The sequence below is a fragment of the Dreissena polymorpha genome, chromosome 14, assembly GCF_020536995.1.
Source record: "Dreissena polymorpha isolate Duluth1 chromosome 14, UMN_Dpol_1.0, whole genome shotgun sequence".
NCBI classification, from domain to species: domain Eukaryota; kingdom Metazoa; phylum Mollusca; class Bivalvia; order Myida; family Dreissenidae; genus Dreissena; species Dreissena polymorpha.
In genome coordinates, this window is record NC_068368.1 from 11744970 (window position 1) to 11759377 (window position 14408).

The 14408-nt window shown below is 35.3% G+C and overlaps 1 protein-coding gene across 9 annotated transcripts in view; it reads right to left on the minus strand.

Moving 5' to 3' along the window:
- Window positions 1-14408, minus strand: part of LOC127857608 (nucleolin-like) — a 73288-nt gene that overhangs the window by 6401 nt on the left and 52479 nt on the right. For 5 of the 9 annotated variants that reach the window (XM_052394085.1, XM_052394084.1, XM_052394083.1 and 2 more), the window contains exons 17-19: window positions 13835-13924; window positions 12049-12151; window positions 9483-9604 (exon numbers count right to left, since the gene is read on the minus strand). In XM_052394085.1, coding sequence (XP_052250045.1) covers window positions 9483-9604; window positions 12049-12151; window positions 13835-13924 — 315 coding nt within the window. Of the gene's footprint in view, window positions 1-3837; window positions 3880-6248; window positions 6271-9482; window positions 9605-12048; window positions 12152-13834; window positions 13925-14408 lie in introns of all 9 variants that reach the window. The other 4 variants (XM_052394088.1, XM_052394089.1, XR_008038521.1 and 1 more) reach the window with 3 other exon arrangements.

The following is a 14408-nucleotide window of genomic DNA, read 5'->3' on the forward strand; positions in this document are numbered from 1 at the left end:
TTGGGCAAAAATTGTGACTTCTAGAGTGTTTACAAGGTTTCTCTGTAGCCAAATAGGGAAAATTTCCACTAAATACATATAGAGAAAAATGCCCCGCCCACTGGCGGCCATGTTTTTTCACCAATCTTGACCATTTTCGAACTCGTCTAAGACATCAATTGAACCAATGTTTTGACCAACTTTCATGATGATTGGGCAAAAATTGTGACTTCTATAGTGTTTACAAAGTTTCCCTATAGCCAAATAAGGAAAACTGCCCCGCCCACTGGCGGCCATGTTTTTCAACGGATCCGAACCACTTTTGAACTCAACCAACATATTATTAAGACAAACATTTTGACAAAGTTACATGAAGATTGGGCATGAAATGTGACTTCTACAGTGTTTACAAGGTTTTTCTTTTTTTTTACCTAGTGACCTAGTTTTTGACCCGGCACAACCCAGTTTTGAACTCAGCCGAGATTTCATTGGGACAAAGCTTCTGACCATGTTTCATGAAGATGGGACAAGAAATGTAGCCTCTAGAGTGTTTACGAGCAAATGTTAACGGACGGACGGACATACGACGGACAAAGACCGGTCACAAAAGCTCACCTGAGCAATCAGGTGAGCTAAAAATGCATTCAAAACTTGCAACAAAAAGTGTTTAAAGAAAATCACCAAAATGGTGTCCATTCCAAGTTGGATATCTTATTCCAAGTATCGATATAACAGTGTTACAAGTTGATGCTGCTGCTTTATAATGTTTATATGAGCCTTGTTCCAGGAAAAATGGGCTTAATGCATCTGCGTAAAGTGTAATCCCAGATTAGCCTGTGCAATGCGCACAGTCTTATCAGGGACTTCACTTTCCACCTAAATTTAATTTTTGCTAAGAAGAGACTTCATTTTAACGAAAAATGTCATAAAAGCGGAAAGTGTAGTCCCTGATTAGCCTGTGCGGACGGCACAGGCTAATCTGGGACGACACTTTACGCACATGTATTATGCCCAGTTTTCTCAGAACACGACTAACATAAAATGCCTCCACCTGGTCCCTGGTTAACCCAACCTTCAGGCATCTTTTTCAACTTCATTATACATTAATTCCTATTTCTGACATTAAATTGTTTTTTTTTTTATGTTGTTGTTTGTTTAATGAATTAGGTCAATGAAATATTGAACTCATTCTAGGTTAACAATTGATGGACAACAAAAAAACATCTATTTTGGGGCATGTTCAACTTAAATTGCTGTTATCATAATTCCATAATGGCATGCGAACAACAAATTTAACATTTTCACACAAAAATGACTTCAAAATGATTTGTGAACAACCAATTTAACATGAGAGTCACGTAAAATCATCATTTCCATCGTTGGATGAAATCAAGTTTCACAACTAATACAAAAAGTTGTGTCAACATTTGGAATTGCCTTGAACCTAAAACCTCAAGATCTGAAGTATGTGCTAAGAAAAAGTGGCTAGCAATTATCATTCAAACACTAAATTATGTTGTTATTTCAATTAATGTTTGTTCAAGACCAAAAAACACAAAATCAATTTCTACCAATATTACAGGTAATCAAATTATTATTCTTTTATGCATGTAAATTTACCAAGTTATCATCAGTGGAAAACATGTAACAATACCAAACTTTAACAAGTAAGTAAAAGGGGCTAGCAATTATCATTAAATCCCTAAATGATTTTGTTATTTCAATTGATATTTGTTCAAAACCAAACAAATAAAATAATTTTCTACAAATATTTCATATTTTCATTTGTTTTTATGTTTGTAAATTTACCATGTAACCGTACCAAACCAAAAGAGGTGTTCACAATACTTTTTTCAATGCTCAGCATAAATTACAAAATTGTTTGTTTCATAAGAAACACTTGGTTTATCCAGCATGGAAAACCAAAGCAGACTTTTGAACGGAGAAATTGAAATGAAGCCATTCTCCCACATTGAAATGAAGCCATTCTCCCACAAAAAATAACAACACAAACAAGATATGCTTTTAAGCATGTACGCCTCCAAACTTCAGCAGTCATTCCTGTTGTATTGACCCTAAAGGTCTGAAAATCAAGAGTTCAGTCTTTGTCTAGAATGATCAGCATACTAATTTATATGATCGTAAAAATTCTCTAGATAGTATGCGAAAACCAATTTGTATGGGAACCAATTTCTAAAATTCCCGAATACATGCACCTGTGACCTTGACCTCTGATGACCTCAATTTATTCAAGTAACAACCACAACATGATCGTACGTCAACGTGTTCTCAATTTATTGTGTGGAAAAGATGTTCCTCTTACAAGCCCTTGTGACCTGGACCTTTAAACTAATAACCTTAAAATCAATACTCGTCACTACTTCCTCTACAATACCCTGCATACCAGTTAAGATGACTGGAGGTCAATGCATTCTCTTGATATCTCCAAGATTCTTATTCCTGGACACAATCTGATGTGACCTTTGACCTGTTGAACTCAAAATAAAAATGTGTCGTATTTTCCTGCTTAATTTACACAAAATAAATAAGAATGATTGCAGGTCAAAAGTTCTTATAACAATAATGCCAACACCAATTTCCTGTTACCCAAGACCATATGATATGGACCTTCAACCAAGTGTTCTTCAATCAATAGGTGTCTTTCCTTTCTCAGAAAATACCACTATACCAATGTTTCACCATCTTAGGTCAAAGCATTATGAAGATATCTTCCCCCCTTAGAAGCAAAGTGAAATATGCTTCAATGAAACCAGCATTATGACAGAACAGCCTGCCAGTAACTTGAAGGCTGTTATGATTTTATGTTGTTTGCTGCTTAGCAGTATTGTTGGGTTGGGAATGAATCATTTAACACTTGAATCTTGTAAGGAAGGTCTTTACTTTATTCTGATTTGGGTAATTTTGATTTTCTAAAGGACTATTAATGGGTCAAAGTGCATATCTGATCAGTAAGTGGCTAACACAACCAAAGAGACTGATACCAGTTTTCAGAAAATCATACCGATGTAAAAATGCTCCTCATTTTAGGTACTATACCAAAATAAATCAATAGCTAATTTATGTCAATATAACTTTTTTTCACGCAATCATAATCTGGGCCAATATTTACCAACCAATTCTTTAACTTGCGAATAAATCTTAAGAATAAAGAACAGACTTAGAACAAAGACAAATATTTAAGAATTAGAACATATTAAATGTAATTTTCTTAAGAACAACAAATGCCTCAAAATACGTATCTTAGTGGTAAAGGGTTAAAATCTGAGGAAAACTCCTTATTTCAGACTAAGAATCGGTTGGTGAATATGGGTCCTTGGCCCTGACGATCCAAATCCGGATACATTTGCCTGAAAAACAAGTTCCAATAGAAAAACATAGAACCAACCACAACTGTTGCACCAATACTTTAAAACAACATACCAATTGGGAATGAAATGTCTCAACAAAATGTGCTTTATTTTGGGAAAACTGGGCCTAATACATGCGTAAAGTGTCATCCCAGATTAGCTTGTACAGTCAGCACAGGCTATTCATGGACGACACTTTCTGCCTATATGGGATTTTCATTTAGAAGAACATTTTTTGGAATGAAAAAAATCCATTGGAAAATTGGAAAGTGTTGTCTCACATTAGCCTGTGCAAACTGCACAGACTTATCTGGGATGACACGTAACTGACACACATCTAGCCAAGTTTGCCCAGAAGAGGCACAAATGATTTAAAACACAAAAGGGTAAATGGACGACCATATCCCCCCTCCAAATTCCTCGCCCACCGCCCAGTGTCCATAAGCAGGTCCCAGAGTAAAAATAACTCGATTTGCATGCACATACTTACAACAGTGGCTAAAAGGGCCGTTTACGACCAATTAAAATAGGCCTATGGAAGAGAAACGGCAAACTGTTATAAGTAAAATTGAGCCTTGTTTTGAGAAACTGGGTAAGTGCGTAAAGTGTCTGCACAGGCTAATTGGTGATGACACTTTCGGCATAAACTGCAAGAAGAAATAAAAACATAGAGTAATGACACTTTACGCACATGCATTTAGCCCAGTTTTCCCACAATCAGGTTCAATTCAATGAAGGCTTTCTATTTTGCTAGGTTCTTTTAATGCGTGCACAGGTAATATAAAATACAAAGAGTATTTTCTATTTTGCTCATTTATCCTATAATGCATGTAAAGAAGACACAAAATACTTTGTTTACTGAATCATTGTGTTATAATTTGCTTCGTTCAAATGTGGTATGTACATGTGAAAAGGCACTGTTTGATTTCCTTCTTGCCACATACACATATTACTTCTTAAAAAAGGGGACAAATGTACTGACATATTTCTATGACTTCTATTAATACATACTGATGACAAAAGAAATACAAAAACTGATACTTGGATTAATAATTTCTAAGTTCTTATTAAGTTTGCAAAAGGCACAATTAAACAATAGATATGTTTGTCAGAAACACAATGCCCCCTTTTGCACCGCTTTGAAGCCATATCTTTGACCTTAAAGGATGACCTTGACCTTTCACCACTCAAAATGTGCAGCTCCATGAGATACACATGCATGTCAAATATCAAGTTGCTATCTTCAATATTACAAAAGTTATAACCAAGGTTAAAGTTTTGGGACAGAATGACAGACAGACAGACCGACAAAATGACAGACAGGCGAAAAACAATATACCCCCGATCATTCGATCCGGGGGCATAAAAATAAACTGAATTATTTCTATTTTGTTTATTTCATATTACTTAAATGAAGAAACATACAACTTTAGATAGAAAACTAGTTTCAAGTTCAGTATTGAACACTATGTCAAATGACCAGTTGCCAAATACGCGATTGCTCCGCCCACTAAGTTGTGTTTTCATAAAGCTTATTCCATTACTCTGACAGTCTTTGTTTCTCGGACCATGTGGCCGCAATAAACAAAATCTGATCGATTTTAACGTGAGTTTGATTGACAGCTGGCGAGTGGTCAATTGGCCCCTGTATTTTAAGCTATTGAAACTTGGTTTAATTTAGTTACAAATGTAATAGGATGTCTTACAACATCACAATTCCATGTTTACTGCCACCAAAATTAAAGACAACATTGAAAACAATATAATCATGTTTCTCTTTTTTTGTGTTATCAATTGTATTACTTGTGCATTGCATGACCCGCTTTTGTATTGCTTTTCTTAATTGAAACAATCATTTGTGTTAACTGCAATGCATAGTGCAATTTTGAGTTCATGTTTTATGCTACAGAGACGCGCCTTGGGAAAAGTGGAAAGTGTTGTTCCTGATTGGCCTGCACAAACTGCACAGGCTTATCTGAGACGACACATCATGCACATGCAGTAATCCCGGTTTTCCCTTAACGAGGTTGATATATAACAAGGCTATAATTTATCTGCAACATGAAGTGCCATGTTTTATACCACAAAATAACAAAACATATAAGTATAATAAAGCAAAAGTGACAAAACTGAAGCCATATGTAAATGAATACAATAAATGGTACATAATCCTACATTTCCAGTGCACATACTATGAAAAAGTGTCGAATCAGAATGAGAAATAGGGAAAATAAATGGATATGTTATTTTGTAATATTTATTTGAAGACCTTTCCTCACACAAGTGGTCCAATTAAATGTTTGTGGCTTTATCTTATATTATGGTTTACATTTTTAGTAAGCTGTCATTTCAAAGAGAAATACAGTAATATTGGTATGGTCAGATAAAAACATGAGCAAGACAGTAAGCTAGATTGGTTGACAGAGTGACTGTAAGTGTAAGCTTTACTTTGATTGGTCAGCTGAAAATTAACAGAGAAAGAAAGAAAGCTTGACACTGATTGGGTGTTTGAAAGTTAAAAGGCCCAAACCTTATTGATTGTTCTAGAAAGGGCAGTTCGCTTGCATGAGATAACAAAATATATGGGCCTTACTCTGTGATAAAGGGGTTTAATGCATGTGCGTGAAGTTGTCCAAGATTAGCCTATGCAGTCGGCACAGGCTAATCAGGGACCACACTTTCCGCCTCAACTAGATTTTTGCTAAGAGAATATTTTCTTTAAACAGAAAATATCATAATAAACAGAAAGTGTTGTCCCTTTTAAGCCTGTGCAGACTGCACAGGCTAATCTGGGACGACACTACGCACATTCATTTAACCCCTTTTTCACAGAACACAGCTCATATAGTCACTGACAACATTAGGAAGCCCTTTATAGCATGCAGCCACAGGTATACATACCACGGTCCACTATTTGGCTGAACTATTAAGACAATTAAATGTACAGAGCTGTTAGAGTGATGAACATTACGCAATCCTATAAAAAAAAAAACAGCAATAATACTTACTTTGTTGGCCGTTGTGGACTCTAAATATTGTGAGGCTTTGCATTGTTATGAATGACACAGCTTTTGCATAAAAAAATATCTCAAATTGCCAAATAGAACATCTACTCGTCAGAAAACATGGGAAATAATACATTAGACGAGACTAGCTCTGGGAAACCTGAGCTTATTTCATGTACATAAAGTGTTGTCAAAGATTCATTTGTGCCGTTCACACAGGATTTTCAGGGATGACACTTACTGTGTAAAATACATTTTCGTTTAAAAGAGACTAAATATAAATGAAATATTCAATACAAGCAAGAAGTGTCCCCTATGATTAGCCTGTGCAAACTGCATAGCCTAATCTGGAATGACACTTCACCCACACGCATAAAGTCAACATATCCCAGAACAAGGCTAAAATGGTCCAATGGGGGTTAAATTCATTACTTGTTCTACTTGTGCTAGAAACTACTGGTTTATTTAAAACAAGAAAACTAAAAAACACTATCTAAACTCTGCTGTAGGGAACTAACGTGACAGGACAAAAATGGGTAAATGTATGAATGTTAATGTAGATTGATCTCTTTATGTGTGCTAAGAGGCAACTTATTATAAACAAAAAAATCCCAATATGGTGGATATTGTCTTCTTTAGTTGGTGACTTAAACATGCTAATCAGGAATGATGCTTAATACTCAGAAGGGCCTAATACTTTCTCACTGCGAGGGTGAATCAGATATCCCATCATTCTAATTCAAGAAATGAGTCGCGTTCTGAAAAAACTGGGCTTAATGCATGTGCGTAAAGTGTCGTCCCAGATAAGCCTGTGCAGTTTGCACAGGCTAATCAAGGACAACACTTTCCGCTGTTATGGTATTTATAGTTTCAAAGAAGTCCCTCCTTACCAAAAATCAAGTTTAAGCAGAAAGTGTCATCCCTGATAAGCTGGTGCGGACTGCACAGGCTAATCAGGGACGACACTTTAAACACATGCATTATGCCAAGTTTTCTCAGAACACCACTCAAATGCATCAAATGCACTCAAACATATCCGAGACACAAACCCACTGTCCTTTTGTAAACTTTTCATTGAAATAAAGAACTATGTTATAAATCTCAAGCATTCTTGTTCAAATAGTCCAACAATAACAAACATTATATCACATAACTATTAGTAAATCATGACATGTGAATATTATTTGTGCACAAGCAACAAGCAGGGTTATTATATCTAATCAAATGCACAATAGTTATTATGTTATTTTTCCAGTTATATATAAAAACTGACTAACACAGCCAAACTACATATGCAAAGTTCTAGGTGAGAAGAAATTCCACCGGTCTACATGCCTGTATTGCACAAGCTTGCCATACTGTTAACCCCATATTTCCCCATATTAAGGTAAACCCTAATTCAATCTAGGCCCAATCAAGACATCTATTTTAGCACTTAAGTGGTGAAGAGGCCAAACAGTCTCATGATGGCATTTATCAAGATACTACACACAATTTTTCAGAAATTTATTTGAAAAATGTTACAACTTATAGTTCAAAATCATATGGGCCCTGCTCTGTGAAAAAGGGGTTTAGTGCATGTACGTAAGGTGTGGTCCTGGATAAGCCTGCGCAGTCAGCACATGCTAATCTGGGATGACACTTTTCTCTGTTATGATATAATTCATTTAAAGAAAATCTCTTCAAGCTCATTTGGGATGACACTTTTAGCACATGCATTAAACCCCTTTATCACAGAGCACAGCTCATATATTTTGTTTATTATTAACAGTAAATATTATCAGTCCTGCTGTGTTTTTACCACAAGCCAAGTATTTATATAGAGAATAATAGGTTAGTGTTGATTATGGATCAGGTTTATCATGTGAGGCTTAGAAAACAAAAAGCACGAGCCTTGGTGAGTGCTTTTTCGTTTTCTTGCCGAGCATGATAAACCTGATCTATAATCAACACTAATCTATTATTCTATTTATCCCACTTTTTATTTTGTTAACCTTTTTGTGTAAACAAAATAAGTTTGACTGGATAATTTCGCTGGATTTATGACGTCATTTCGTCGAAATACTGACGTCATTTCCTGCCATTGATTATAGATGATATTTAATCAACAGGGCTTTAATCAACTGAATTCACTGTAAAAGTGGGATAAAATTAATTACTTATTAACACTGTCTGATAAGCCTTTCCTACTCCATACTACTGCATGCTTGTTACTATTTGCTGTTATGTATTAAATAATTTATAAGCCATGTTCTGTGAAAACAGGGCTTAATGCATGTGTGTAATATGTTGTCACAGATAAAACTGTGCAGTCTGCACAGGATTATCACAGGTAAAACTTTCCTCCTTGACTGGATTTTTTGCTAAAAAAAATTCCATAAAATAGGAAAGTATCATTCCTGAATAGCCAGTGTGAACTGCGTATGCTTATTTTGGACTACAATTTACGCATATGCATTAAGCCCAGTTTTCCCACAAAGAGGCTAATATTATATTGTGAGACAGTTAGACGTTGAATTACAAGAGCCTGCATCAGTAGTGATGAACCCACCTCAGTGCCTCATGTTGTATTGTATAAAAATTTTAATGAAAATAAAATTGTAATTTGAAAAGACCAAATGTTTAAGGTAAGTAAATTCCAATTGCAAAAGCATTACTTGATAAAGAAATGACCATTAAAGTTAAAATGTTGAACAATCCATTACATAGTGCTGGAAATTTTAATATCAGATAAGTTTTGCCTCAGAACAGAGAAACGGACTGACGTTCATGATGATTCCAGTGTAACCAACTTCTACTACATAACACTGGTGTAATAAACATCACACAGCAGACTCTCATCTCTTGCATTTATACTGTACAATCATGTATACTTGTCAGCAGGTCGTTTTGTGTTTTTTACGACAAATGATTTTTTTGTGGACATGTAAATTTATTGATTTTTGATTTGGAAAAAAATGTTTCTGTCGTTTCCCGGTTAGTTTGTGTTCAAGTCATGGATTGGTGAACTCCCAAAATCAACAAAAAATTAATGTCCAAAAGATAATATTGATGATTTTACAGTATCCATGATTCATCACACTTTCTAACTTCAGCCTGTATCACACTAACACACTAAGCCTGTCCCTACCTTTTATGAGCACTGCTGGTATTTTTTCGTATAGTGATGGTTCCATGTTGGTCGTTTCCATTAGTTGTGATAGGATTATCTGGGAATTTGATTAACAGTCTTTGACCTCCGCACTCTACTCCCTGTGGGAGGAGAAAACAGAATTTGGTTTTCATTATAAGGTTTTAGCTGAACTCTAACATTTTAAGTGGCGGACATTTGTGTTGATATATTTCTTCAACACATTAGCGTCAATACTAGTCATATTTTGGTTTTGAACATTGAAATAATAATTATATTGCAATATAAAGTAATGGTAGAACAAAAGATGTGTTTGTCAGAAACACAAAACCCCCCTCTTTGCAGCTTTGATTTATAGATTATTTTTTTTATCATTTGGCAGGTACAGATAATTATCTCCCTTTGAAGCTTATTACTTCCCTTGGATTTGTTTTTTTGACCTTAGAACTTGAAGGATGACCTTGACCTTTCACAACTCAAAGTGTGCAGCTCCATGAGATACACAGGCATGCCAAATATCAAGTTGCCATCTGAAGCGACATAGAAGTTATGAGCATTTTTCCAAACCTAAACGCAAAACCTAAACGCAAAGTGTGACGGAAAGCGGGACGGATGGACAGACAGACAGAGGGTCTGATCACTATATGCCCCCCTTCTGGGGAATAAAAATGGAACATGTATTGACACATACAGTAGGGTTACTAAAGTATTCATTGAAAAAAATTGAGACTTCCAACTTAATCATCTGGGTTGCCACAATTTAAGGCTTGAAAGTCAGGACTTCCAACTTTTGAAAGCTAGTGGAAGCCCTGTTAAAAGTAAGACAAGAGTTCCGCGGTCGGAGATGACCGCATTGAAGCCGGATTTTTGATTTAAATGACAGGAAAGTACCTTTCGTGTTTTTGTCAATGCAATACTTAAATTACTGAAATATTGTTCAAAGGTCAAAATGAAATGTAAGTACTTTTCAAGGCATGAGCAAACCTTGTGTTATGTTTTGAATGCATGCATATACATGAACAACAATAACATTTAAGGTCACAAATATGAACTTGAATTGACAATTAGGAAAGTTTGATCTCAATTTTTTTATTTTTTAACATTTTTACATTCAAGGTCACGGTGACCTTGACCTTAAAATGACCAGTGGTCATCTACTAGTTCTGGCCAACCTTCATATCAAGTTTGAAGACTCTAGGTCTAAGCATACCAAAGTATTAACAACTTTAACATATTTACATCCAAGGTCACAGTGACCTCGACCTTCAAATGAATGACCTTGAAATGACCAGTGGTCATCTAAGTGTGCTTGCAAACCTTTACGTCAAGTTTGAGATTCTAGGTCCAAGCATACCAAAGTTATAACAATTTTAACATTTTAACATTGAAGGTCACAGTGACCTTGACCTTCAAATGAATGACATTGAAATGAGCAGTGGTGATCTTCTAGTACTGGCCAACCTTTATGTCAAGTTTGAAGACTCTAGGTACAAGCATACCAAAGTTATAACATGGAATAAGAACTTTAACATTTTTACCTACCAAAGTTATAAGAACTTTAACATTTTTACATTCAAGGTCACAGTGACCTTGACCTTAGAATGAATGACCTTGAAATGACCAGTGGTCATCTAAGTGTGCTTGCAAACCTTCATGTCAAGTTTGAAGACTCTATGTCCAAGCATACCAAAGTTATAACAATTTTAACATTTAAGGTCACAGTGACCTTGACCTTCAAATGAATGACATTGAAATGACCAGTGGTCATCTTCTAGTACTGGCCAATCTTTATTTCAAGTTTGAAGACTCTAGGTACAAGCATACCAAAGTTATAACATGAAATAAGAACTTTAACATTTTTACATTCAAGGTCACAGTGACCTTGACCTTCAAATGAATGACCTTGAAATGTCCAGTGGTTACTTACTAGTTCTGGCCAACCTTCATGTCAAGTTTCAAGACTCTAGGTCCAAGCATACCAAAGTTATAACAACTTTAACATTTTTACATTCAAGGTCACAGTGACCTTGACCTTCAAATGAATGACCTTGAAATGACCAGTGGTTACTAACTAGTTATGGCCAACCTTCATGTCAAGTTTCAAGACTCTAGGTCCAAGCATACCAAAGTTATAACAACTTTAACATTTTTTATATTGAAGGTCACAGTGACCTTGACCTTCAAATGAATGACCTTGAAATGACCAGTGGTCATCTGTTAATCCTGGCCAACCTTCATGTCAAGTTTGAAGACTCTAGGTCCAAGCATACCAAAGTTATACCATGAAATAAGAACTTTAACATTTTCGAGCACGCCGCCACCCCGCCCGCCCGCCCGCCCCCCCCGCCTGCCCGACAACATCAATCTATAAGCCGAGATTTTTTCGAAAAAAATCCGGCTAAAAAAAGAATGTTGATCATTTTTGCACAAGAAACAGTCTTGTTTACGCTAAACATAGAATGCAGATTCATTTTGCAAAATCAACAGTCTTGTTTTAGTGGAACATTCAACAGTCCATAGCAAGCATGATAAATTTACAGTATTTGAAACTTTGTGCATTTCTTACCTGTAAACCAACCATAGCTTTCCCTGCTGCTTCTTTCGTCATAAAATTTACAAATGCACAATATTTTTCAGGTAAACAACGTACACTTTTTACATGGCCATATCTGAAAAAGAAAATAATGCTTATCAATTATACACATACCCATATAAATATATAGTCAATCTTGTGGATGCGACCACTTGTATTAAGCGACCTTTGTCTTATGCGACCATTTTGAAATCCCACGGAGCTTTTTCGCTATATAATGATATTGTATTCAGCGACTTTTGTCTTACGCGACCAGCGACCGCTGATTTCTATGTATTTTGATGTCCAAATATTGAATTATGCGACCACTAGGAGGTAAAAGTGGTTAATGTATTGATCTTTCAGGGACAAATCCGTGTTAATTGTTTATCTAAGCCGATAAGATGTACTGTTACACCGCTGCTTTGTTTTCACACCAACCATTATGATTATACTTTGTCTCGTTGACCGGTTCTGACCGGTATTGTTGTAGACTGCATATCAATTTATTGAGTTCAATAATAGAGGAACGTTTTACGCACAGCCTACAACTTAAAAAGTTTACTATGTGGAACGTTAAGAGACAACGCCGATTTTCTCGAGTATAGATAACAGGTGCAGAAACAATGCACTGTATGCGACAAACATTTCCTGAGAAGTGCGGAAAATAAACTATTAATCGGCAACATCTGTCGAATTCCGTACATTACCAATGTGTAATTATGCTAATTAGTAGATATTTGTTAGCCAATAACATTGTTATTTACTTAATAAATTTTCCAATCAGGTCTGTTTGTTTGTTTTCAATTGACGTGTTTTAATTTTTTCAGCTCAGTATGTATCATAATCGAGTCAGATTTCCTTAAGCGTACATGCAGAAATTAAAATGTCAAAACGAAAAGTGTTAACGTTGAACAAGAAAATTTGGGTTTTGGAATTGTCAAAGAGTAAAAGTGCACGTAAAATTGCAGATGAGTTTGGAGTCGGTTAAACTCAAATTCAGAACATTCTTAAGCGTAAAGCCTAGGTGCTTGAAGACGTGGAAAATTATGTGTCAGGTGAAAAAAACGCGAAAAATATTACCTTGTTTATGTTGTTTTTGCAAATAATATGTACACACAATTCATTTATAATAAATGATAATTTATAATAAGTGAAAAAATAAAACACATTATAAGTAAAATATTGTTTATGTACTGTGTTTATATTAATTTTATTATAAAAGTTAAAATCATTGTTGACAAAAGAGATTATCCTTCATATAGATTAAAATAGAGGGTAAGCATTCTTCCAGAACGGCCTTTTTTATTTAAAGACCATTCTATTAAGAGACCACTTTTGATTACTCCCTTGAGTGGTCTCTTAATACAAGATTGACTGTATTGTCAAATATCAAAAAAAGATTGTATGCATCATATTTAAACAAGCAAAAAACTCCTGACTTAGAAAAATAAATAAACAATATTTGTGTTGATTGAAAATAGTTATTTGAAATCAAAAACATTATAAAATGTTTGTAAAGCTTTTATATCACTAATAAGCACTTTCTACCTTAACTAGATTTTTGCTAAGACTTTCTATACATGAAAAATATCATAAAAGCGGAAAGCGTCTTCCCTGATTAGCCTGTGAAGCCTGCACTTGCTAATCTGAAAGACACTTAACGCACATGCATGAAACCCCTTTTCACAGAGCTAGGCTAAAATATTTCTTACCAAACAGCTTGGGTTACATATTATATGTATGATAACTTAGGCAAAATACATCTCTGCTAACTTACCTTGAAAATAACTGAAGAAGTTTTTTATCTCCCACATCAGGTAAAACATTTCCCACCCACAAGGCAGTAAGACCTTCTGGGTTTTTAGGGCTGAAATGCACAAATTAACCATTGAACAACATTCTGTGAATACAAGGCTTAATGCATGTGTGTCACGTGCAATCTCAGATTAGCCTGTGCACAGGCTAATCAGGAATGACACTTTTTATTGTATTTTTGTTATAAGGAAGCTTCTTTTTTAAACAAAATCTTGTTAATGCAGTAAGTGTCATCCCTTATTAGCCTGTGCAAACTGCACATGCTAATCTGGGATAACACTTTACACACACTTTTATTAAGCCTCGTTTTCCAAGAACAAGGCTCAATAGATACAGACATTATTTAATTTAATTTATATTCACAACTAGGCGTATGCATTCTTGAGTTATCATCCGGAAACCATTTTACTATTTCGGGTCACAGTGACCTTGACCTTTGACCTAGTGACCTCAAAATCAATAGGGGTCATCTGCGAGTCATGATGAATCTACCCATGAAGTTTCATGATCCTAGGCGTATGCGTTCTTGAGTTATC